This window comes from Scyliorhinus canicula, chromosome 8, assembly GCF_902713615.1.
Source record: "Scyliorhinus canicula chromosome 8, sScyCan1.1, whole genome shotgun sequence".
Classification (NCBI taxonomy): Eukaryota; Metazoa; Chordata; class Chondrichthyes; order Carcharhiniformes; family Scyliorhinidae; genus Scyliorhinus; species Scyliorhinus canicula.
In genome coordinates, this window is record NC_052153.1 from 102,505,266 (window position 1) to 102,532,887 (window position 27,622).

Here is a 27,622-nt window from a genome sequence, read left to right on the forward strand (position 1 = left end):
GCAGCAGTAAGAGCAGGTGGTCATTTCTGAAGAGATGTGTGAGCTCCAAAGGACAAATTGGAGATGGTAAAGTGGAATTAAATCGCAAGGAAAGTTAATGATGTATCATTAGGTGATCAGCCATGATGAAAACATTGGAGAGTTTGAGCAAGTTTTATGATATTAATGCCCTGTGATTACAGTAACAAGTGCTGTCATTGGTGACACTGAAGTGCATATGTACTTTCCATGGGAAAGAAGCCAGAACATTTAAATCAGGAATTAGAGTGAATACAGAGATAGGGCATGATGCCTCACTCAAAAATCTTAGAGACAGAAGATAAATTAGAAATAGAGCAGCATTTGAAGTGGGGGTTGGGGGAGGGGTGGTATTTTTAAGTTATGTTGAATACAACAGTTTTGGAAGGAGGGAAACAGCGTCATTGTGACTTTCAATGTTGATGTTGTTCAAGAAATTATCTGAAAAGCCTGAGGAAAAGGATTGATACAAGAGAAATTGGTCCTGATACAGGAAATTAATCTAGAGGGAGCCTGGAATTATAGGTATAGGCTAGAATTGTGGAATGGTGCAGAGAGGGATAACATGCAAATAACATTGATCTTTGAGATAAAAAAGACTCATGATCTTTCTCCTCTTGGCATTAAAGGTGCAAATGGGAGGAATAGGGGAGAAGGGTTGGAGGACAGTTGGTCATTCTTCCCTATCAGGAAGATACTGGAGTAGCAGGGTGAGTTGGCTATGATAGGGATGATGTGATAAATTGTAAGATGGTCAGTCCAGAGCTGTCAATTGTGGTTCAGGTGCCATTAAGACTATAACCCCCTAGGCTTTAGAGTAGAGATGAACTGCCAGGATAGGAGAATCAGAATGTTTTGGTCGGAGAAAAAGACATTATATCAAACAAAGAAAGCTGTTGAACAGATGAACCCGGAATGATTTTATTGGATAGTGGAACAAGCTGCCAGGGCTAATCGACCCACCCCTGTTCCTGTCTTCTGATATTCCTATGACTGAAGGGTCAGAGAAGAAGCAATTGGCATTTAGACAGTCAGGGCCAGATTTTCAGTAAGTGAGTCATTCATATCGTTAAATGTCATGACTCGCCGGACCTACCTTGATGTCCCACCATGACCTTTATTCGTCCCTTGCCACTTCCATGTCCATTCATCCAGGATGGAATATTTACTGAGTCTATGAGCTACATAATAATAATGTCATCAGCATAAATAAATGGCTAGACATCTGGGGCTGGATTCTCTGCCCCGCCGCGCCACATTTCTGCCCCGACCTGCTGGCTGGATTCTCCGTTACGCCGGCCGGTCAATGGGGTTTCCCATTGTGGGGCAGCCCCACGCCGTCAGGTAGCCCCCGGGCACCGGAAAAATGGAGAATCACGGCGACGGAGAAGCCCGCCCCTGGACTCTCCACATGGACTCAATATGAATGCTTGGCTGAGATCCAAGACTGACAAGTACATTTGCTCAGCAGTAGTCTGTTTGGACAGGCTGAAATGCAATAATTACTTTGCTTGATTGAAATTTTCATGAGGTTCGAATACGTTATTCTTTCTATGACTTTGTTTGTTAATGCCTGTATATTTATTTGGGCAAGGTTAAAAACTGCGAAGTGGATAAAACTTCTGTTATTAATATGAATGGCTCTGCCTGATTGACACTTTTATGAGGTTGTAGGAACCGGAATTTCTCTCAAAGCAAATATCTAAATGGATGTTTTTTTCGCTTCAGCATTTTAGAACTTACCATTGTTATTATATGGCTCATTGATGTATGTATAATGTAGACTGGGTGAGTGGCAAATAGAGGTGGCAAGGAAGGGTCCCGTGCAATGTTATTCTATCGTAGTATATTGGTGTCACTGCTGACATTTGTTGCCCATCCCTAATTGCTCTTTGAGGGCAGTTAAGAGTTAACTACATTGCTGTGGGTCTGTAGTCACATGTAGGCCAGCCCAGGTAAGAATGTCCTTTCCTATAAACGGCATTAGTGAACCAGAAAGGTTTTTACAACAATCATGGTTTCATGGTCACCGTTACTGAGACCCTTTCCGGCCCGACAGCAGCAGGCATCGTTGCAGGCGGGCTGGGAACATTTGGAGAAAAATTGACTTTTAACAACTCTCCAAGTTTTCCCATATTGCCCGCAGTGATTCCCGTTGGTGTCACAAAATACAACCTTGCTTTCGGCCCAGATTTTTTTTATTAAGTAGTTGCATTTTTCTATTAATTGAATTTAAATGCTACCAGCTGCCATGGTGGGATTTGAACCCATGTCCCCAGAGCTTTAGTTTGGGTTTTCGGATTACTAGTCCAATGACATCATCATTATCCAATTCTCTCCCACAATACCAAACTTGCCTTTCAAAAATTTCAAGAATTCAGATTATGGTTCACAATCCCTCTGAGGGGCCTTGAACCACATGTCATCCAGAATGTGCCCAAATCCACAAAAACTGCAGGTGGTTATGATGCGTACTCCCACAATGGGACCAGCTAGTTCAGGAATGTGAGGTCATTACCCACACCCTTATCCCGTGCCAGTTAAAATTGCCAGCGCCAGGAGTGAGGGTGGGTGTCTTGGAATCGGGTCCCACCAACCATTTTTAAATGATTCTGAAGTCAGCCTGACTCGTGAAACTCTGCACCTCTGATGGTGAGGTATTTAAAGAGAATATTTTTCCAAGGCTGGAGAACAATATAGTAATAGTGGAGTGTGATGACATACATAAGCTATCATGTATAGAATGATGTACATGACCTCCGACCAGCAGGTGGCAGTGTAAATCTACCATGTGACTCTGTACCTCGAGGAGTTGGGAGTTAGTCCTGTTGGTGGATAGTCATACTTGCAGTAGCTCTTAGATAATTTATTAGTATTAGTAGGTTGTAATATGTTTCTTATAGTTATCTTTACCATGCATTTGTTTTATAATAAATTACTTTAACGAGTCAAGAACTAAATGTTCTATTGCGCATCATTCCTACCAGCCATAGCAAATAAAGAAAATGAGAACTCAGCAGAGATCATCTTGTCAATGACTGGGATCTCTGAGGTGAAGTCGCATTGTATGTTGGCGACATTGAAGTGGTCAATAGTTATGGGGATGTTTCTGTACAGGGATAGATAAAGTAATGACAAAAGGATAAAGTTCTAAAAGGAATGGTAGCAGGGGGGGATTTAGGTAGAGGTGAGTAACTTCTCACCGTAAAAACGAGGGGACGAGAAAATAAATTAAATCTTCTGCAATTTAAAAGGATGATAGACAATTTGGATATTGAAAGAGAAGGAGAATGCTAAAAATGGAACAAGACAAAGATAGCAGGAGAACAGAGGTCAAATGGGAACAAGCAATGAAAACCACTTTGCCACTAGAGCAGTTTAAGCATAAAATGAAATGAGTGATCTGGTGAAGGTAATCGGCTGCCACTCATGAACCAGGGCCGGGATTCTCCCCTACCCGGCGGGGCGGGGGGGTCCCGGCATGATGGAGTGGCGTGAACCACTCCGGCGTTGGGCCGCCCCAAAGGTGCGGAGTCTCCGCACCTTTGGGGCGGCCCAACGCCGGAGTGGTTCACGCCACTCTCCGCACCTTTAGGTGCCAAGCCCTAACATTGAGGGGCTAGGCCCGCGCCAGAGCGGTTGGCGCTCCGCCAGCTGGCGTGGACAGCCTTTGCCAGCTGGGGCCGAAGGGACTTCGCCGGCCGGTGGAGGTCCGCACTTGCGCTGGAGCGTCAGCGGCTGCTGACATCATCCCCGCACATGCGCAGGGGAGGGGGTCACTTCCGCCTCCGCCATGCTGAAGACTATGGCGAAGGCGGAAGGGAAAGAGTGCCCCCACAGCACAGGCCCGCCCGCCGATTGGTGGGCCCCGATCGCGGGCCAAGCCACCGTGGGGGCACCCCCCCGGGGCCAGATCGCCCCTCCCAGGACCCCGGTGCCCGCCCGCGCCGCCTGCTTCCGCCGGTATAGTGGGTGGTTTGATCCACGCCGGCAGGAGAGGCTTGACAGCAGCGGGACTTTGGCCCATCGCAGGCCGGAGAATCGCCGGGGGGGGGGGGGCACTGACCGGCGCAGAGTGATTCCCGCCCCCGCCGAATCTCCGGTGCCGGAGAATTCGGGACACGGCGGGGTCGGGATTGACGCCGGCCCCGAGCGATCCTCCGACCTGGCGGGGGGTCGGGGAATCCCGCCCCAGATTTCAGTTTGTCCAGACCATCAGCAGACTTCCAGGATTTGAAAACTTTTTGTGAGGCTAGATTGTCAAGGGATGTGGAGCTGAAGCAGACAAATAAGGCTGAGATATAGACAGCCATGATCTAACTGAATAGCAGAACAATGTTAGACTTCACTTCAGTTGCATGTTTGTGTAATCAATAAAGTTCAAAATGATCAAATTGTACATAACCCCAATGATGAAAGGTTTTAAGTTGTATTTATCTTCAAGTGCTGAATAGTGTGAAGTTGCTTTAAGATTAACTGTGGTCAAGAAAAGTGGTCAGTGTCCAGGGCTTCCTGTTTAGATACAAGTTAAAGTTAACAGTTAGAAATGATGCTCGGGCTGTGAATCTGATTGGTTGTATTTGTTGCGGGGAAGCTAAGAGCACTCTTCTCATTGGTAAAAATTGCAAACGTTTGGTTAGAATGTGTTAGTCGTGTTGAGATAAGTGCACGTAGATAAATGTTGCAAAACTACCTGAAAAAGGGTAGGGTATAAAAATAGGAATATACCACCGAGCACTTTGCACTTGCCATGGAACAGCATTTGTCAAAGGATTTGCTGCAGACATTTGTCAGGAGATGCGAAATTGTCCACCACCGACACACAGTAGCAGCCGTGTGCAACATCTATAAGATGCACTTCAGGAACTCAGCAAAGCTCCTGGGTCAGTACCTTCCAAACCCACGACCACTGCCATCTAAAAGGACAAGGGACACCACCTGGAAGTTCTCCTCCAAGCCACTCATCATCCTGACTTGGAAATATATTGTTGTTCCTTCACTCTCACTAAGTCAAAATCCTGGAATTCCCTCTGTGGGTGTTCCTGGGATGTACCTACACCACATGGACTACAATACTGTAGTTCAAGAGGACAGCTCACCACAACTTTCTCAAAGGCAACTGTCTTAGCCAGCGGAGCCCAAGTCCCTTGACTGAATTAAATAAAGAACAAGAGCAAATGAAGGTCTGAGAAATTCTATCTGAACTTGATAAGATATTCGATTTGGGAAGGGAATGAGGTAGTTGGGACTGCAAAGTTAAGAGAGCTATCAATGGAAGCTGAGGTGGGAGCAGCAGAACGTGCTATATCTTGCAATAGTGAATCGCTGTGGAATTTGAGCCTGAAGCTACAGCAATAGACATGGAGTGAAGGGAGAAAGTGACTGTAGAGAACAATTTTAGCCAGCAGCAAGCAGTCAGTTAACATGCACAAGTGGATGCCGCAATAGTAACTCACGATTGCATAATCAAATGGTAGAAGGAACTGAAATAAGGATCAGGAACATGTTTAGATAGAGACTTTGGAAATGGTAATCAGAAATTTGCAGCTGAACTGAAATGATGAATATGATAGATTTTCATAAGGCAAGATCACAACTTGTCAAAAGCTGGAAAGACAGAATCAATAAATAAGTGAATGGGGCAGACATTTCTCTATTATTAGAATAGATTCTTTTCTAAAATCTTTGATGAACTCAGATACATCAAAACATCAAAAGATAAATACAGACAAGAGCGTCACTCAGCTAAGCTTAGTTCAACCATCTCAAAGGATGGCATCTACAATTGGTTCATAGCAACTTGTGAATCATTTGAAGATTTTTTTTGTCTTCATTATCTTACAATTGAGAAGTCAATGAACTTGTCGTATCATAAATTGCTCTGCAATTACACACTACACTGCTTTTCCTTTGCATTCCCGCCCTTATTTTTCAGTTAAAAACATATAAAACTTTTATCTGATGATGACTGTTTCCGTTTCGGAGGCTAAATGGCTAGCCCTGATTTCCCCTCTTTTCAATCTACTCCACATCTCAATTCAATCAATAAAGCAGCTTTGTGATACCTTGAGATACCCTCGGAGAAGCATAGCTTTTACAGACTTTCTGTCCTTCAAAGTCAATGGATGAAAATCAAAGCATTTTGTGTCTGCAAAAAAAAACTATTAGAAGCAAACTTTCGACAGAATCTCTATACACCCTGATGCTTTTAAATTCTGTGTACTAGTTGAAAATACACGTTTACTTTTTATGTATGAATAATAAACATCAGAAAAAATAATGTAATGACAAATTATTCTAAGGCATGGTAATTTATAGATCCTATGCAGTAGCATTCTTTTAATGTGAATAATGAATATATTTAAATATACTGAAGTCAATATTGTTTACAAATTTAGCAGTAATAAATTTCATCAATGCAGCGTGTATTCAAAAATTTAGAAAACAGAAAATGCACTCAGAGGAATTATTGTTCCTGCATTGAGTTCTGCCCTGGAGCATGTCCTAACCCAAGTTTCACAAGGTTTTGAGTCAGTTATAAGAGAAGAGCAGTTGAAGTGCTTTCCTATTGTCTTCCTCACAGTTTTTAATTTTCTGGGGTATCTTCTCCTAGGTGAGCTTCAAGTAAGGCTAAAGAACCCCACCTACTTTTTACAATGGGTGGGCCATGTGCAGCAAAGAGATGCAAGTTGGATATATCCAGCATTCAGAGTCAGTGTTCTGGTCCCTGTTTGCAGGAATTGATTGGAGTTGGGTCCCCAAATCCAACCTTTCGGCCTCAGAGGTGGTATTACTACTATTGACCCTGCATCTATCTCCATTTGAATATGAATACCCCACTAGATGTCAACCTTGTATCTTGAGAACATATCACGTCTCCCCTAATAGGGGCTAGTTGGAGTGAGTCACCTCCTGACTCAGTGCTGGGAATTATATCACTGAGCTCATTCCATAGCTGCTGTGATGGTATACAAAAAAAATAGCATCGGCCATGAACTGTGCGTATAATTTCAATAGAGTGACTTGGGCCCAAAATTCCTTCGACTCTCTGCTGGTCTTTCAGCATAATTCTGAGAAACAGAGGTCCAATGGGCTGGGTTGGCACTGTCTACAACTTGTCTTGGCCCATTTTATCTGTGGAAATCTGTGCCCTGAACAAGTTAAAAATTACCAACTTCCAACTGAGCAAATATGGCCCCCACTGGTATCCAACATGGGGTAATGATCTGGCTTTCTCCTCAGAAAAGACGTAATCTTTTAATGTTTTGATGATTTCCCACCTTATAAGGGGCTGATGTTGGGTAATGGCTGGTGTTGGGTAAATTGCCGATTCTAAAAATGGCAATCACTAGAGTTTCTAGCCTTAAGTGATAGGGAGACATTAGTGATGTACTTAGTTCCAGTTTATATCCAGTTGAGATGTGCAAATAAGGTGTTCTCCTACTGACCTTAGACCATACAATCATAAGAGTAGGAGCAGAAATGCACCATTCGACCTATCGAGTCTGCTCCACCATTCAATGGGATTGTGACTGATCTAATATGATAATCCTGAACTCCGCTTTCCCATTTTATCCCCAGAACCCATAATTTGATATATTCCCTTCACACCTTTTATCAGCCCAACCATGTTGATATTTAAATCTTATAGCAAGTTTATGGGAACTAAAGAAATCCTTAATAGTGCCTCTACTGATCATGATAGTTTCAGTCAGAACCACAGTAATACAAAATAATAAAACTTGATTACGATAAGAGTCTATCATACATTAATAAAATGCAATTTGAGCAAATAACACATTGATAAAATGAAGCATGGCTTTTGCAGCACAATTTTAATCTCACATTTTTCATTGAGAAACTAAATTGAAGAATCCATAATCCAGGCTCCAATGGGGTTAAAAAAATAAAGGGGAAAAGAAAATTAGTCACAATATAGTGATTAAATAACTCTCAGATTAGTGTTTTAAAGATTGAAGACAGTAGGAGGGAAGGACTTAATGTGGTGAGGAGTTTTGAAGTTTGAGAAAGACTAATTTATAGCATGAAAATGGGCAATGAGATTCCATTCCAACACAGTAAATCTAAGAAAGTACAAGAGCACATAGTACAATGTAGTTCAGAGATAGGGAGATGAAAGGGTTGGGAGCGGGGGGAGGCCTTCAGCAGGTAAGTGATCAGGCCAAAATGGAAAGACACAAAATCCAGGACGAAGACCCTGTTTGATCGGCTTAGGTAGACACAATGAAGAGACCTGAATTTAGTAGAACTGTACTTTATTGAAAGGAGCTAGATTAATCATGATTTCCGAGAATATAGTATAGAGATGACCCAAGCTCACTACTGTGACCTAGGTATTATCCACACTAAGGGTGGCACGGTGGCGCAGTGGTTCGCACTGCTGCCTCAAGGTGCCGAGGACCCAGGTTGGTTCCCGGCCCGGGGTCACTGTGTGGAGTTCGCACACATCTCCCCATATTGCATGGGTTTCTCTCCCACAGCCCAAAGATGTGCAGAGTAGGTGGATAAGCCACACTAAATTGCCCCTTAATTGGAAAATAAAAGAAGTGGGTACTTTAAATTTATTTTTTAAAAAAGGTATTATCCACACTGGTGATGGAGCTGGCTTAACTTCAGTCACTCAATACAGATATCTTCTTCCCTGAGCTCCGAGCGCAGGGTCTTCTTTCCTCAATGGTTGTTCTTCTCTGAGCTCCAGGCTCAGGGTCCTCCTTCTGCAATGGTTGTTCTGAGCTCCGAGCTCCTTTTAACAGTGGTTCCCGGGTGTAACACTTTCTTTTTTCTCTTCTTGCATGCTCCAAGAGCCCTTCTCTCATACAAAGTCAGTAAAGTGATCAACCAACATATGCCAGTAAAGTGATCAACAGTGACATGCCCCAACTTGCCTTCAGGTTTCTGCTCGACCACAAGATGTCCTTAGTTGGCACTTTTCCGCCTGTTACACAATATTTTGGAATTATATATAAAATAAAGCATGTGACACAGAAATGCTTGGTTTCCTGGGTTTCATTTTTGCTTTGAGGAATATATTGGACAATGCAAATAATGTTAGAGTACTGTTTGACAGTTATATTCAGATAAAGATGCTATGCACTGTAATTTCAACACATGCCTTTCCCTTTTGCAGGATGCAGAGTTCTTATACATATACAATCTGTTTGATCTAATATCTCACATCCCTCCTCATTATTGTAATTTCTCATCCTAGTCAATCACTGCTGCCTATCGTTTGAATTTCCTATCCATAATGGAATGCCCAAAACTGCATACACTACTGTAATTGTGGACTAACACATTCTTGTACAAATGAACCAGTACAGCTTTATTCTTGTACACCTATCTCCTATTTTTTTAATGTAATTTCTGTATTCACACTTTTAAGGGATTATGTAACCTGCTTCTGAGTGAGAGAATTCACCAGCAGGTAAAACTGTTGAGAAGCCAGCAAAATCTTGGAAAGTGAAAAAGTCTTCTTTAGGGAGATTAGGTAGAATAGAGCACAAATTAAGGCCTTTGCTGTGCCAGGTTCTCCAGCAATTCAATTTGGGCGACCCTCAACATTCTCCCTCCTGTGACTTACCTTGTTGCTGCCACCTAGGTGCCAGGGATGGACTCTTGTCCACCCAATCTTCCTCTGCTGGATACATGCACTCCCCCAACTCAAACTCCCTGGCTTCCCAACAGGAGTTAAAATCAACTCTAAAATGTTTGCTCACGACTGGTTCTGGACTAACTTTAAAAAATTTCTTCTTGGGATGTGGGAGTCGCTGGCTGGGCCAGAATTTATTGCCCATCCCTGAGGGCATTTAAGTGTCAACCACATTGCTGTGGGTCTGGAGTCACATGAGGTCAGACTGGATCCTCGGGCGCGATTCTCCGCAAATCCGGAGTGCCGTGAAGGCTGGCGTGAAACTGGCCGTGTTTCACGCCAGACTCGGAGCTCCGTCCCGGGACCCGATTCTCCCCCCGGGCGGGGCTAGTATCGGGGCCGGAGGAATCACGGCGATGCGGAGTTAGCGAACGTCGCTAACTCCGCCCACCAAGAGTCACGGCGGCTGACGCGCACGATGACTTCAGCCGCGCAAGCGCGGGTTGGACGGCTCCAACCCGCGCATGCGCGGATGACGTCATTACGCAGACGCGTCAAACCCGTGCATGCGTGGGCCGTCATGCCCCTCAGCCGCCCCGCGGACTGATCCTGCGGGGCGGCAGAAGAACAAATAGTGTGCGGGTATCGGACCCGCTGCCCGTGATCGGTGCCCACCGATCGCAGGCCCATGCCACCCTTGGCACTCCGCGGTATTCGGCCCTTCGGCCTGCGGAGAATCGCTGTTCGCCGTAAAAAACGGCAAGCAGCCATTCGTGTCGGGGGGCGGCCGGAGGGGGGAGAGAATAGCGGGAGGCCGTGAAAATTGTCGGGAAGGCCCTCCCGCTATTCTCCGACCCGTCGTGGGCAGCGGAGAATCGCGCCCCTCGACTTTCTGACCCACAGACCACAATCAGTAAGAATAAACAATAATATGTCCTCCACAATAGTCCTCAATACTGGGGCCCCACAAGGCTGCGTCCTTAACCCTCTACTATACTCCCTGTATACACACGACTGCGTGGCAAAATTTGGTTCCAATTCCATCTACAGGTTTGCTGATGATACGACCATAGTGTGCCGGATCTCGAATAACGACGAATCAGAATACAGGAGGGAGATAGAGAACCTAGTGGAGTGGTGCAGCGGCAACAATCTATTTCTCAATGCCAGCAAACCATTGAATTCAGGGAGCAAAGTACTGTACACACCCCTGTCAGCATCAACGGGGCCAAGGTGGCGATGGTTAGCAATTTCTAGGGGTACACATCTCCAAAAATCTGTCCTGGTCCACCCATGTCGTTGTTACCACCAAGAAAGCACAATAGGGCCTATACTTCTTCAGGAATCTAAAGAAATTTGGCATGTCCACATTAACTCCTACCAACATTTACAGATGCACCATAGAAAGCATCCTATCTGGCTGCATCACAGCCTGGTATGGCAACTGCTCGGCCCAAGACCACAAGAAACTTCAGAGAGTCGTGAACACCGGCCAGTCCATCACATGAAACTGCCTCCCATCCACTGACTCCATCTACACCTCCAACTGCCTAGGGAAAGCAGGCAGCGTTATTAAAGACCCCTCCCACCCGGCTTACTCAGTCTTCCAACTTCCTCCATCAGGCAGAAGGTACAAAGGTCTGAGAACATGCTCAAACAGTCTCAAAAACAGCTTCTTCCCTGCTGTTACCAGACTCCTAAACGACCCTCTTGTGGACTGACCTGAATAACACTACACCCCTGTATGCTTCACCCGATGCCGGTGTTATGTAGTTACATTGTGTACCTTGTGATGCCTATTATGTATTTTCTTTTCTTTTATTTTCATGTACTCAATGATCTGTTGAACTGCTTGCAAAAAAATACTTTTCACTATACACGTGACATTAAACAAAACCCAATCCAGGTCAGGACGACAGATTTCCTTCAGTGAACCAGATGAGATTTTACAACAATCGACAGGGATTTCATGGTCATCTTTAGACTTCTAATTTCAGACTTTTATTGAATTTAAATTTCACCATCTGCCATGGTGGGATTCGAAATCTGGTCCCCAGAGCTTGACTTTGCGTCTCTGAAATACTAGTCCAGCAGCAATGCCACTGCACCACTGCCTCCCATCATCTATACTTAGAAAATATATCCTTCTCTCTCTTCTTGAACAGAAGTGTTACATTGACAACCCACCAGCAGAATTTGTTTTTCTAAGCATTAAAACAATTACAGCCAAAGCCTCCATTATTTCTTCTCTGACTTCCTTCAATTTTGTTGACACTTGCACTTTGACCTTTAAGTTAACCTATGGGCTCAAGCTCCATCTAGACTGGCACTTCAGTGCAGTTCTAAGTGAGAGTGGCATTGTTAGTAATGCTTTTGCACTGTCTGCCTGTTTCTTGTGTGTAAGATTCCATAGCACTATTTAAAGAACAGCAAGCTTGGTTTCCTGGAAAACACTATACTTCAACTAACACGTAACACATAAACAGATAGATGGGTGATTTATCTCATTGCTGTTTGTGGAACATGCAGAATGTATATTGAGTGCAGTTTTTGCTTACAGAACAACAGTTGCTGTTTTTCAAAACAATTTGTTGTGACGTTTCTAAGAAACATCATAAAATCAATGCTTGCATTTGTGTAGTGCTTTTTCAGCTTTTAACCGAGATGAACAAAATGTCCGGCAGGTTGTGTACACTTATCACTAAACTGAGCGAAGTCACTGAGGATCAAGTGGGAATATTATAGAAGTAGTGAAAAATATGTTTGAAGTGTTATCACATTTGATTAAGCAGTAAATTGTTGCCACAAAAAATAACTTTCACAAATCTGCGAGGTTTAAAACAAAATTCTATATACCATTTGATTTATGTCTTGCAAATGTCTGAAAATAGAAAACAATGTTACAACAGATAATACAATTGAAATTTTGTGAGTTCCCCAAGCGTGCCCTTAAAATATTACAAATGCTAATTTAATTCTCTTTTTGTTAAGGAATTTTATTAAGGACCATACTATTAGCTATGAGAAATACAAGCAGCAAGAATGAAGACTCGGCATCACAATATGTGCTTACCTTCAATCCAGCTCAGACAGGAAGATTGCCCATCTATTAGCTGTAAGCTGTTTACAGCTTTAAGTGAAATGACTGAGCCGTCTCAATCTACTTTGCAATGAGAACAAGTGGACAGAACAAATAGCATTTAATTTGTCACAAATTGATATTAAGTCTGTCAGTCCCATTCAGAAGGATTCCAAGATCATTCCAATTGATATTGAAAATGGAATAGAACAGTGATCACTCTTTGAGGGGATAAGCACATTAGAAAAATATTTCCTCTCGCAACTTTGTGCTCATAACACTGTAGACTTAGCTGAAGAATTTCCTCTGATACTTTTAGTAAATTTATTTATTAATTCTAAAATGCTTTTGCAATTTTGTTGAAATAGAATATTCAAGCAATCTTCCCCATCACTGAGGAAAATAAGCTTTCTACTGCATCTTGCATTTGCAACAAATACTCCAGAAATTACTTATATTGACATTAAATTATGCAAAGGCTATGTGTCCTGACATTATCACGACCATAGTACTGAAGACATGTGCTCCAGAACTCGCTTTATCTGTAGCCAAGCTGTACCAGTGCAGCTACAACACTGGCAATTACCCAACAATGTGGAAAATTGCCAAGCAATGATCTGTCCACAAAAAGCAGGACAAATTAAATCTGGCCAATTACCAACCCATCAGCCTTCTCTCGATCATCTGTAAAGTGATGGAAGGTGTCATCGACAGGGCTATCAAGTAGCACTTACATTGTATTAACCTGCTTACTGAAGTTCAGTTTGGACTCAGCCAGGGCAACTCAGGCTCTGGCCTCATTACAGTCTTGGCACAAACAGGCAAAAGAGCTGAACTCGAGAGGGAAACTGAAAGTAACTGCCCTGAATATCAAGGCAGCATTTGAGTGAATGTGGTATCAAGGAGCCCTTACAAAATTGAAGTCAATGGGAATCAGGGGGGAAACACTTCACTGGTTGGAGTCATACCTAATACAAAGGAAGATGGTTGTGGTTGTTGGAAGTCAATCATCTCAGTCCCAGACATCGCTGCAAAAGTAGCTCAGGGTAGTATCCCAGGCCTAATCTCCTTCAGTCGCTTCAGCAATGACCTTTCTTCTACCATAAGGTCAGAAGTGGGAATGTTTGCTAATGATTGTGCAATATTCAGTACCATTTGCAACTCCTCAGATATTGAAGCAGTCTATGACAATTTGCAGCGAGACCTGGACAACATTCATACTTGTGCTGATAAATGGCGAGTAACATTCCTGCCACACATGTGCCAGTCAATGACCATTCCAACACGAGATAATCTAATCATCTCCCCTTGACATTTCATGGCATTGCCATCACTTAGTCCCCTACTATCAATATCCTGAGAGGTTACCATTGACCAGAAACAGAACTGAGCCACAGGAGCAGATCAGAGGCTGGGAATTCTGTGTTTAACTCACTATGACTCCCCAAAGCCTGCCGACCAGCCACAATTCAAGAGTGTGACTCTAGAATACTCTACGTTTGCATGGATGAATATGTTCCAACTCAAGAGAATCAAAACCATCCAGGACAAAGCAACTTTCTTGATCAGCACCCCTTCCACCACTTTTAAACATTCACTCCCTCCCCCACTGGCAAATCGTGGCAGCAGTATGTATCATATACAAGGTACGCTATAGAAATTAACCAAGCTTCCTTTGACAATATTTTCCAAACCCGTGACATTTACCACTTGGAAGAACAAGGGCAGCTGGAACATGGGAACACCATTTTGCAAGTTCTCCTTCAAGTCGCACAGCATTTTGACTTGGAATAATATTGCCGCTCCTTCACTGTCGTGGGATGAAAATCCTGGAACTCCCTTCCCAGCAGCACTGTGGGTGTACCTATACCAGATGGACAACCAGAGTTCAAGAAGGTGGCTCACCACCATCTTCTCAAAGACAGTTTGGATAATTAGAGACGGGCAACAAATGATGCCCTTGCCAGTGAAGTCCACATCCCATGAAAGAATTTTTAAAATGTGCTAAAATTGGAAAATGCATTCTACTCTACAACTTCATTGTTCTGTACCGTAATTAGTGTAATATTTACAAAAGTGCAAACATTAAAGTAGCAAATAAAAAACACACTGAAAATTGAACAGCAATAAGAAAACAGTTCTGGTTTTGCAAATACATATTCATAGCATTGACTATCATCAATCATTAAGAACACAGAAGAAATATGCATTTGACCTGTTACACCCAGAACTTCGACTAACCATGTAAAGTGCATCATATGTATAATATAAAACATTCTACCTCACTTTGGACGAAGATATGGAGAAGCATTAATGAAACAGCACTGGTCAATTTTGAAAAGAAATTTCCAAATAACCAGCTGATTGAAGTTATCAAGAAAATGGATATAATTGCAAATTGATCCTGGCAAACGATTCAGATACAAAGAGAAACATTTTCTTAAAATTCTACTTACTATGAGAGAAAAAAGCTTTTCCAACATCTATGTCTTGCTTGAAGCGTGCAACTTTGAATATGTCCCCTAGTTTGTCAATGACACTCTAGATTAAATGTGTTTTTTATATCTATACCATTCAGTCATTTTAAATACCTGGATCATAAGAGAGTTCCAATGAAGATTATAGGTTTTCTTCTTTGGAAGTAAATCTATACTCAGAAAATAACAGTTATTGAATAATACCCTTTTATTTAATCTATTAACCTAATAAGCCTTATTCATAATAGTCTTTGTCAAGAATCAAAATAAAGTTTGACTTGTTGATTTTTCACCCATAATATTAGCAATATTTTACTGGGAATTATTCCAAATACACATTTTAATCAGAGATCTACTGAGGTAGCATTAATCCCTAGTAGGAACAAGCTGAGCCTCCTACGTTATTTCACAACCTGAAGGAATTAGACTCAACATTTATGATTGTTTACTTGCTGGCCAAGAAGGTTGATTGGCAGTCATTAACAGTTATCATACCATTAAAAGGTTGTTTATACTAATAATTGTTACGTTTAAATTTCTGGGCAATTAGTATGCAAATGCACCACTTCATGGAAATCATGGAGAGGTTCAGGGTGTGATCCTGTTCCACAAGGCAAACTGCAAACAACACAAGAAGGCCAAGAAACTTGATGATTCACAACTTGAGAGTATTTTTCCTTTGCTACAAGCTGCTGGTCAATTTGAGGATTAACAAAACTGTCCTTCATTCAGATGCTTTTCCTTTTGTTACAGACCAGGGCTATTATTTGTTGCACATTCAACTTGCTATATGGTTCTTTCGTTCTAAGACCTTATGTTAATGTTAAGGTTAGTGTCAGAACCAGTGCCAAATATAACAACCGCATATGTGAAAATATCAACATTTCTTGCAGTGCCCAATGTATGAGTGGACAATAATAATGAAAATATAAGTTATATTTCAACACTTATGACTGCAAATGATAAAGTAACATCAGAACCTATTTCAAACTGCTACAAAAATACACATTACTCTTTTTAAGTACAAAATATACTCCAAGCATATAAAGTGGAAAATGTCACAGCCAATCATAGAATATGATGAATTGCTCCTAAATGTCCAGAACTCATTGCTGGCAAGCTATCTGCTCAGTCTCATGCAGAGATCCAAAGCATATATTAAAAGTGGTCTGGTAGTACAAAACTTGAGTATTACCAAAAAAGAGATATGTTGAAGCTTTAGACTTGTACTCATTAGGACACTATGCATGAATATCAATATAAGGGGATAACAGCAATTTATATTGTTTGAGGAAAAAGCGCTGATTGGTTGACAAATAAACTCTGGTAAAGGTGTTATGATGGAGAATGCACCATATGACTGACAATTAACTGTCAAGCATTGTTTGAAATTTAAACCATGCAGCTTGACTCTGATTGGCCAAGGCATTGCCCTGACGAATGAACCAGCAAATAGTTGACACTTATTTTGTTTCGTTGAGACAGGCATAATGTGTGTACATGTTCTCTTTTGTCTGCGAAGAATGGGGCCCTGTATATTAATATATGTAGCTTCCAGTCATGCCACACTGCAAACCCAGCTGGCAATCTTAAATTATTTTTTCAGCATAATTGTTAACATGCGGGGATTATTTAGCAAACATTGCCCAATTGCAGAATCACATCTAATGTTGGTGACTGTTCTGAGTCTATTTGCCAACCAGTCAGCACTTTTTGTCATACAGTATAAATTGTTGTTTTCCCCTTATAATCGATATTCTTCCATAGTGATCAGATGAATGCAAGACAAGAAGCTTTGATGTGTCTCTTTTTTCAACAATACACAAAACATATATTGTGAAGACACTTTCACAAATAGACCCATGTGTGAAATCTTGAAGAAGTTAAAGAGGCTTCAAAGGACGAGTTTAATTGTATACTGTACAATTTGGTAATTTGATTCCAATATGGTTGAGGACAGTATGATTTCCATTTTTTTTACTCTTATGTGATGTGACTTTTGCAACATTTGCTTTTTGAACATTCTTTCAAAATAGAATGTCATGAAAAAATTGCTCACCGAATCATAGAATTGTTACGATGCAGAAGGAGGCCATTCTGCACCAGCTCTCCAAATGAGCAATTCATTTAATACCATTGTCTCGCCTTCTCCCTGTAACTCTGCACATTCTTCTTTTTCAGGTAATAATTACAATGTGATATCAAATTCATGGAAAAGGGAACTATTTCATGCAAACATTAATGGTATAAAATAACATCTTATCCTATAGCATAAAGTAACATTTACATCACAATCAAAGCATGAGTAGACCAGGACATACAGTATTTATGTTCAAGTGATTTAAGGCTGGTTGCCTCTTACCTCCCAGAGGTGACGACTGTTCCTGAGAGCTCCAACCTGCACCTTTTCCCTGGAGATGGCAACTCCCTGGTAAGGTCCAAGCCAGGTGCCCTGTGGGATGCGTTGTGCGGCACAGATGCCATAGCCCAAGCCTGGCACAGTGCTCGTACACAAGCACACCTCCCTGGGCAGCTCACGCAACCCGCATGGCACATCGGGTGGAGCTGTGGCTGCACTGCTGCTTGTCCCCACGAGGCGGCGCAGTGAGTGGAGTGGCCCATGCATTGGGCACTCGCCATTCCGATTGTCAGCACACATGTCACAACCTGAAGAGAGAAGGACAATGTAGATTAGCCAGTGAAGGAAGACAGGTTAGCCTATGGAGCAAGCGTAGTTTAGACTGAATGACTAGGACGGGGGCATAGGTTAATCTGGCAGCAGAGGGTGTAGGTTAGACTGAAAGGCAAGGGAAAGAAAGAGATTTAATCAAGTCATAAGTGCAATGCCAAGTTTGACTGAGTGGCAAAGATAGGGGAACTGATGGGAGACAGGTTAGTCCAGACAGCCAAAAAAATTGTCTGGCAAATCAGATTAGTCTACCACAGTACTAGTGACTGTATTTAGATTTATGCAATGTGTTTAACGTTAAAACAACTCAAAGTACTCTATACCACGGATTGCTAATTAAAGTGTCAGAAATGTTGGGTGGAAAAGTTGATCATGAGCAAGAGAGCCACACTTGAGCAGGCTGGATGTAAGGGAGTGGAAGAGGTAACCTGGGCGCCAAGGCTTCACTGGGTACTTAGTGTTAATGCAGAAGGACAGGTTAAACTAGAAGGCAAGGAGGAAAGTCACATTACAATGACTGGTGCAGGAGAGGAGACTGGCTTCGCTTAGTGAGGAAGATAAGAGATGAGGAAGCGTGCCAACACAAAGGGCTAATTGGAAAGGGTTGTAAGGGGAGAGACGGAGACAGTCAATTAGTGGAAGTAGACGGCAGGAAACAGCAAATGTCAACCTATCCCTTCCTTATTACAATTTACAACAAGGGTTAATAACTTTATTTATTATACAGACTTCGCCAGTACACTCACGGGGGAAAAGACTCCGGGATTTATTTTTTTAAGGCAAAAATTAGTATTGCATATTTTTGTTTCGCTTTCTTAAAGCAAATTTATTTTATAGCTTTACAAAATCATGTTCCCTTATATACTTTCCCATTGGAAAGAGGAGAAGGGTAAAATCGGGAGGAGAGTTTCAACGTTTAACAAAAATGATGTTGCCAGATATTGATGTGTTGAAATGTTCTAACTGGATTTTCGGCGCTGTTGTTCATCTATCTAAAGAAAAACATTAAAAAGTTAAGAGCATTGCAGTTTTTAAAAAGTCATTTCCAGGCGTGTCCGATGTATTGAATTGGTCTTTAATTTGTTACTTGTGCACTTTAAAAGAAAACATTTAAATTTGGTCTTCAAGGCTTTTCTCGGCAATTGCTCTCTGTCCATCGCTTTACAATAATTTATGCAATAAATGTAAAAATGCACATCTCTAATCATTAAATGGTTCAGTTTGGGTATGTTCTGCTTCATTGCGTGGTTAAACCTGAAGTACTTGCACTGTCCATAACTGCAGTCAGTGTGCTAAATAACCTAAAAGGTTGACAGCCCTATTCCAGGCTGCAGTCTGTTGTGAACACCACAAAGGGGATCTCAAATTAGTCTCAAATTGCCACCCTCTTCATCCTGCATCATGCATTCTGCCCCTGTTTGAAACTTCCCCATTTAGTACATTTCAGAGCACTTTGAGGATCACCACTTGCGTCTTTAACAAAAAATGTTGCTGCCAGATATTGATGTGTTGAAGCGTTCTAACTGGATTTTCAGCGCTGTTTATTGCCTTTGCCACTATTGCGCTTTTTCTGCTTGGTTCAGAAACTTGGGAATATGCACAAAACTATGATTAAATGGGACCATCCACTGCAATGTGGCGGGGAGACGGCTGAATCCAATCTTTAAAGTGGCAAGAAATTTGCGTTATTGCGAAAAGAGCTTGAATTCAACAAAAGAATGGGACACAGAGAATGAGCAAGGAATGTCCCATTTCCAAGTATTAAGTACGACAGCAAATGAATTTCCAATGTATGATATAGCTTGTCGTTTAATTCAATTAATTTCCAACGGTAGTAAATCATTAAGAACTTATGGTAAAAAGCAGCCTCGATAGCTCCACACAACCACTACAGTTTCCGACCATCAGACATGCAACAGACCGACCAACAACTTATCGTAGCCTTCCAAATCCGATACTTAATTTTACTTGAGAAACATATCATCTACCTGACCCATTTTAACTATTATAATCCCGTTTACTCAAGGCTCCCGGTGAGAATGTTTGTAAGAAGCTGCCTCGCAAAAAATACTCTTCATGTGGACATCTTGGGTAAGTAAGTAGTGTTTTGTATATGGTATATAAGCACATTTTACAGTTCAGGGTGACTCAAAAGATGTTGTGAACAGGGACAGTGATGTGTCAGATGCTGCTCTGGAAAGACAGTTGCCGCTCGAGTTACACAGCCAGTGAACTGCTCCCTCTGCAGCAAAACTTGCCCTTCACTTTCGCCTCTGAAGGTGTGTTGGCCTGTCTGTTGCATGTCTGATGGACGGAAACTGTAGAGGTCGTGTGGAGCTATCGAGGCTGCATTTTTTAATGAATGGCCCAAAGAGAAAACAAGGTTGGGACAAAGCGAAACTGGCGGCAATCCCTTCCCTCCTCGCTTTTTAGCTTTCTCACAGGACAAGGGCCTCTTTACCGTTCAACATCAATAGCGCTCGCCCGACTCTTCCTTCTCAACTCAGCCAGAAGTTTGCAGCGACCGAACCACTTTCAGTTCCATTTGTGCCATTAGCTCACTGCGGGGTGATTATAAATGCAAATAAAAATGTCCCTTTTGGACTTTCATTGATAGACGCCTAGACATTGTAATGTTTCCGGACAAATAGTAGGAACGATTTTTAGAGCTAAATAAAAGTGTATTCGACATTGTGCGATATTTTTACGTTGGCTGTGTTACGAAGCGAGAGATTGACACTCAGTCAATGGGTGTATGGATATTGAAACCGTTATCCCTCCATTGCCCCAACATTGAAACCACACACGGGAAACATCAACAAATCCCAGCTTTGGTGTCTGTGTCAAACAGCCCCAGACACCTTTCTGCCTGCTTTACTATAACCCTAGAATCGCGTCTCGAACAACAATCGTCCAAAAAGTTCAGGCGTTCAGTCCGGCTAACTACAAGCCTAAAACTGTGCACTTGGTTTATTGCGGTCAACATGGTTTAAAAGTTACAATAAATTGTACACCTGGAGAAACCAGTCCTTGGTCAGATCAAGATTTGCACAGTAAATCAATTATATGTTTTTAATTGAATTAAGTCCCATGATTGCAGATTCTCCTATAAACCTCATGTGAACTTTTTAAAGAGTTGTGCATGTTGTCAAGCATCACTCGGATATTTCCTTGACGCATTTCAGTGAGACAGGAATAATCAGGAATTACCATTAAAAAACTCCCCAATGTCCAAAGATTGTTTCCCGTTAGTTTGCTCACAGATTGTTTACTGAAGTACTCCCAGGACAAATTTTAAGTGAATAAAATAATACTTAGCCAAGTTCCTTTATACTTTACGTCTAATAATTGGTCATCATTATCGGCGTCCACAGTTTCACCCTTGGTGTGTGTTCAATGTGAAATATTTGAACAGCAATATTGAATATTCTTACCTATTTTAAATTGACAACTACATATGGTTAATCTAAGGCACCAGGAAAATGACCCAGAATGCAATATAGATGGCATAGGCCTTTGCCTATAACATAGGATAAATATATTTCCAATTAGTCAATATTAGAAAATAATTTAACTATATAAGAAATTTGTTTTGCTTTCAATACAAGATTGCATTAAAATGTCAGAATAATGTATTCGAAGCCTGCCCACGCACCTCTCTGCATTTGAAGCGCTGGCCAATATACCAAATTATTGATTCTAACGTGTACCTCACTTGGTAAGTTCCGATCATAACATGTATATTATATATATGTATGAATCAAATTTCTAATATGTTCCATTAATTGTATAAATACTACACCAGAATCATGAATGATTTATACTGATATATGAATTATATTATCTAGAATTGTAATACAACTGAAGAAAATAGTTGTGATATGAGTACTTTTCCCTCATTCGGCTGTGCCTCGCTGTGTTTTCCTCCCACTGTTCGGTGTGTTCCTTGTTACAAAGATGAAGACTGGAGGCTGCAGGGTGCCGTTGGGCAGCTGATTGGATTTTTACCAGGCTGACGGAGTTTGGGGGGTGGGGGGAGGGTGGGCAGTGGCGGAGGGGGTGGGGGGGGGGAAGACAGATAGGATTTTTAGATAAAACTACGGCTGGTCCCTAAGAGACCCAAACAATACCGAGATGATGAATAGCATCTCTGCGGCGATCGATCCGTGCCCTGATACAGTCGATTCGGCCAGCTTTCTCCAGAAAACTAGTGGCAATTAATTGTGTCTTGTCCGCTCATCGCTCATCTTTGTGTGGCAGTTATCGATGGAGATTAGTGCTGATGGACCATTTTATCACGTTAAATAAACATTCACCACCTCTCAACCAAAGGAAATATGGATAATAAAGCTATAGTTAGAGGTGGTAGTCATTCTTGAAATGGCCGTTTAGTTTATGGAGGATAGGTGCTAATTTGACATATTTGATCATGTAGGTTACTTTATTTGGAGATGCTGAAAGGATACAGGATCGGGAAGGTGGGTGACGTTTATCAGTTAATTCTACAACTCCAGGATCCATCTCAGTCTTACAGTAAAATCTTTCCCTGCTTTCTGTTTACCTCAGCATTTGTAAAGACCTTGCTCATTCATCCAAGCTGCTATATATATGAAATGAGTTATCTCAGCTTAGCTGTTGAAAAAATATCGATCAAACAAAAAAGTATATATGGATTCCAGAAACAAATGTTTTTCCTGAGTCTGTCGGTGATAGAATTATACTCCTGCATCCACGCCCCTGTCAACTGGTTTCTATGTTCAACTGTATTTAAGTAAAAATTTACAGCACGATCAATGGGTGCTTTGCAGAGTGAGTGTTTTTAAAATCCATGCCTTATGTCACTCGGGACTGATCTAAAATCACGTTTGGTTTTACACTCTGCAGGGTTTTCAAATATATATACTTAAGTCCTCACTGTAATTGTGATCCTGATTAGTAGAAGATTAGAAGGACGTTCTCATCCCCTTCATTGTCTTTTTGACTGTCCTGTCTGCCATACCTGACTCAATCATACTCCACATAAAGTTGTGCCTTACAGCATTTTTAAGTACTCGGAGCATCGTTTTTAAGTTTGCTGGAGTACATTTATCTTGATGTGAATAAAATGCCATTATTCTGAGGTTTTCACGATCTGATCACTATTGTCGAAAAAATACGTTTTGGCTGAAAATTCCTCGCAGAGGAACTTTGTCTGGTACTGTTATAGTTACACAGTCCTCAATAATTATAAGGAAATATGTGAGCAGTTCGCACAGGAGCGAGGGAAGGATAGATACAAGCGAAACCAGTTCCAGAGAGCAACTTAAATGTTGTTATTAACCAATAACCCTTGTTATATGATTCTACTGAAGGAAGTGTTTGATTCGGTAGGATCTCGAACTGAAACAAAACAAAACCAAACATCTCAAACATCATTGTGCTTTATACTTTAAAATGATGCATTTGCGCAGTATATATTCCTCGTTTTAATTCAAACTGGTCGCCTTTGGTAGTGGGCGGGAGGGGCTGGTGAAAAGTTAACACATGCATTTTGAGAATCGAATAAAACTTCAGACATCTGCGGCTGCTCCAATGATAGTCTAGGAGATGTGATGTGCTGCTGCAATACATTATGATGCGGTTCGTGATTAATACTATGTAAGTGAAGAAAATTATATTGGAGTATGTCGAGGTAAACTTTCCGTTTGTGATAGCAAATATCACACCATACTGGACCTAGCCTACAATTTGAAATCTTACGTCCTTTATTAAAGTTATGAGGAGGGGGACTTGGCTCTGCAAACTGTTGGAGAATGAAGCAATGGTTTACTCACGGTTATTGGGGTCTGTTGTATGGTTGTTGACCGGGATGATCTCCATTCTCTGCTGTCCGTACAGGTAATAGTCCAGATCCTCTGTTGTGAAGGCGAATCTGGGCGTCCTCTCGGGCCCGGATGAACACAGCTCTTTGCTTTGGTTGCCGTTGAGCGCTGAGGGAGGATCAGAACCCGGGCGCTGCCCCAGCACCGAGATGTGCGGCACAGACACCGGGGCCAAGCCGGAGAAAGACAGCGAACAGGCCGAAGAAGAGGACGAGGAGGCTGATGAGGACGAAGACGAGGTGAGAGGTCCCGAGTGCTGGCGGAGGCTGTCGCTGACCGGACCAGCTCTGTCCAGGGGCTGGAGCTGGTTGGCAATCACTGACAGGGAGCCGACTTTCAGCTGGGGCTGAGGGAAAAGCTGCTTCCAGTGTTGCATATAGGCAGGATCGACCTTTAGGAATGCAGATCCAGTGGGCTCGCTGGGTTTCATCATCTCCAATGGCTTCCAACTTAAATAATTAAAAATAATATAGTTACTAAGCAAATAATGCACTAAACTAATCTTTTATAAGTCATTCAAAGTTAAGCATTGAGCCATATGTAGGCATAGCTTGGACTGGGTATGCAGCATATAAACTGACACCTTTATGAGAAATATATTGTTTAACAATGAGATCTCATTCAATGCAGAAGCGGGTTTTAGCTTAAGCGATGATGAATTGAAAGTTGTATTACACACACATACAACTGAATCTGTTATAACTGCGCTGAGTTTCAATATGTACTCAACCCATGCCCACAATTCAAATGGCAGCTCCACGAATTCCAAACATTTTACACTCTGTATTACAGCGCCCAAAAAAAACAACTGGAGAATAACATTTCCAGAATGCGAGATGTTTACAGATGACTAAGAAATGTATTGGAAACATGTGTATTCAGTTTTGCTTTGGCCAATAAGCTTTTAGATACCGCGTACACCGTGATGTGACACCAACAATCTTCTCTCACCAGCTCTTTCTTAAAAGTACATTCATAACGCAATAACTTGCAGAAAACTTGCGGTACTCGTGGGTCAACTGGTCAACTTGGAGCTGACGTCCTTTCTGTACAATGACAGGACAAAGCCGTGGGACGCGGCTCTGGCACCACTTACCTACGATGTTACTCCAGTCAAGAGTTTACGATTGTAAGAACAGGGGCGATTCTTGCTTTCTTCACATGTGTTTACTCATGTATCCGAGAGGCATTGTTCCTGTGTGGGATGTCACCGTGCGTTAGATTCCAGCCACACGATTCTGTTCATCTATGAGGTTCCTCTAACAGGCTGAGTTAGAGCAGGACACGTGGTTTTTACGACAGCACAGATTAGACGGGGGGGGGGGGGGTGAGTAACGTGAAACTAGACAGCAACCACACCCCATTACATTCAATCCCCGTCCATGTAAACCATACGTTAGCACATTTCCCTAAAGACAATACTAAATACTAGCAGCACAGCTATCACTACAGGGAGTGTCTTCATTTGCATAACTTGTGGCAAACTGTTTTTATGTCTAAAGCCCGCATAATATAGTTTGACAACGTGCGTACATAACCTATCCCCCGAATTATTGAGGAACACGTAAACATGGCCCATGTGTTTGCTCCTTACAGAAAAGTGCCGAGAAGTCACTTGGCTTGGGACAGAGGCACAGAAGTGCGACATGAAAGGTAAGTAAACGGCGCAGCTGCTTTAGAAAGCTGTGTTAAATGGAGTCACGTTTTATTTTAAAGCGTATTCCGGTCATTCGCCCTCACTCTCACATCGCTTGCGTGTTTTGTCTATATCAAGCTGTCCTTAAAGAGCTATCACCAATATCTCTGCGTGCGTTTTTCTCATCTTTAACTTAACTTTTCTTTCCTTGGCCCACGTTTCATTGTTACATTCTGACTATCCTCATTTTCCCCACAAACCGCGATGTTTTCCAAAGCGCCATTGCACTCTGTCAACACGCTGTTGTTGTAGGTATTGGGAATATTCACTGGTTGGTCATTCCCCAGCAATCGGTGTCGATTCTGAGAAAGTAGTTATTGTGTTTGGATTATGTCTCTATCTAATGCGGTGCATTTTCTACTAACTCCAGCGGGGCAGCGCTGGGGAAATGTTTTGACTGGCGTCATTTTGACAGGGTCGTCCGTCATCTGCTCCATAGATTGATAACACACAGCGAAAAGACAAACACAATCACGCGGAAAGGAATTTTGGTGCGAAGTAAAATTGACTATGAAAAATTTGCTTCACTTAAAAGAATGTATTCTGCCAACGTGATTCCAAAATATCCTGAACTCTGAACTTCAGATTATTAAAACAAGGACTAATGGTGCGTACTGTATTATTACACTATGTTAGACACCATGAGTATTGAGTTTGCCCTGGTGATCGTTATTTATGTAACAGTCAAATAGCCGATGATATATTGGCAATTCATTGTAAAGAGACCTTTTCGAGTTCCTGCGGTTTATTTCGCATTCTTTTTATATTATAGAATAATACAGGGTGTCACAAGCAAGTTTGCGATGCATAATCCAGAAAATACCATTGTCTATATTGAAGCAAAGTGAAGCTTGGTAAACACTCTCCCAACCAGGACTCTGTAATGTGGCATCGTCATGTTCATTACAGTGAGTATGATTATTTAAATTAATAGAATAAACGGAATAGACGGAACCCAAAGGAAATAGTACGATTCCTATGCAATATTTATTTGGTGGCTACCACTATTTATATTACTTGCGATTGGTTTGGATATCGATTGCAATACTATTATTCATGTATAGATAGACAATGGTAATATGTGCAATACTGCAGTACATACAGTATAGATGTAGGGAGAGTGTCGAGATTTTTATTCACCTGGGACAGACTAATCACACAACTAATATTCCAGCAATTCATAAATAAAGGAAAGGGCATTCATCAAATAGTTTTATCTGTGTTACTCTGGAAGATCCCTGTCAATCTGCTGCCCATAACGTTCACTTTTGTCACTTTCACAAATCCGATTTCAATTAAAGAAAATAAAAGAACAATATGATAAGGGGGGAAATAAAACCTGTTTTCACCGGGGACTTTTTGAACTTGGGAGGCAAAGAGCAATAAAGGAGCTTACTAGCAGTCTGATTAAGAGGAGTCCTCTGGGGAGAAATTGCAAAGTCTTACATGTCCGTCTGTTTGTCAAAGTGTCCAACAGCAGCCAGGTCAGTTTGCTAATGCATTCTGTCGATTATAGCAAGAACAAAAATGTAAATTTATTTAAGCATCGCCTATTTGCTGCAATGCATCGTATTCCTCGCATTTAGCAACGCGCTGACATTTACTTGATGGATGGTTTAACCGATCTGATAAATTAACGTGAAATTAATATTCACATTATATTTCGTTTATTGTGCCTGGTTGTTTTCTGTAAATCGGCGTGCAAAAAAAGGAATGAAAATCCAGCATCATGCCGTCATTAATTGCTTGTATTATGATTTCGGCTAAGTGATAAGTCGAAAATAGGCATTCCGGAATTTCAAAATAATCACAGCCCTAAGTATTCCCTATAAAGCGATAATATGATTAGATGTGCAAACGCTTATGTATGCGTGTGCGTATACACAAATCTGGACCAGCAATCGATGTGGATATTCCAAGCAAATGTGTTGGACTGAAATAAGGCTCAGTGTATTAAATGCAGAGAGCACACTCATGTTTTTCTTCATTGATTAATGACTTCTAAAATAAAACATGCGGGAATGGGAGCTGCGATCGATAAATTAACTACTGAAATTCATCATTTTCTCGCGTAAAATATCCAAAGCAAGTCACAATTTTTTGACGTGTCCCACAAGGTAGAAGCGAGACAGGGTTCGATCTGCATTGCTGGTTATTAGGAAATCTGATTCCATTTGACACCCAATTAAAAG

At 41.7% G+C, this 27,622-nt stretch overlaps 1 protein-coding gene across 1 annotated transcript in view; it reads right to left on the reverse strand.

Moving 5' to 3' along the window:
- The window catches only part of prdm6 (PR domain containing 6), a 320,670-nt gene extending 295,725 nt beyond the window's left edge, over window positions 1-24,945 (reverse strand). Inside the window, exons 1-3 of the mRNA XM_038805008.1 lie at window positions 24,831-24,945; window positions 23,687-24,183; window positions 17,547-17,851 (exon numbers count right to left, since the gene is read on the reverse strand). Of these exons, the coding sequence (XP_038660936.1) occupies window positions 17,547-17,851; window positions 23,687-24,167 (786 nt within the window). The 5' untranslated portion in view covers window positions 24,168-24,183; window positions 24,831-24,945. The remainder of the gene's footprint in view (window positions 1-17,546; window positions 17,852-23,686; window positions 24,184-24,830) is intronic.
- Window positions 24,946-27,622: the final 2,677 nt, after the last annotated feature.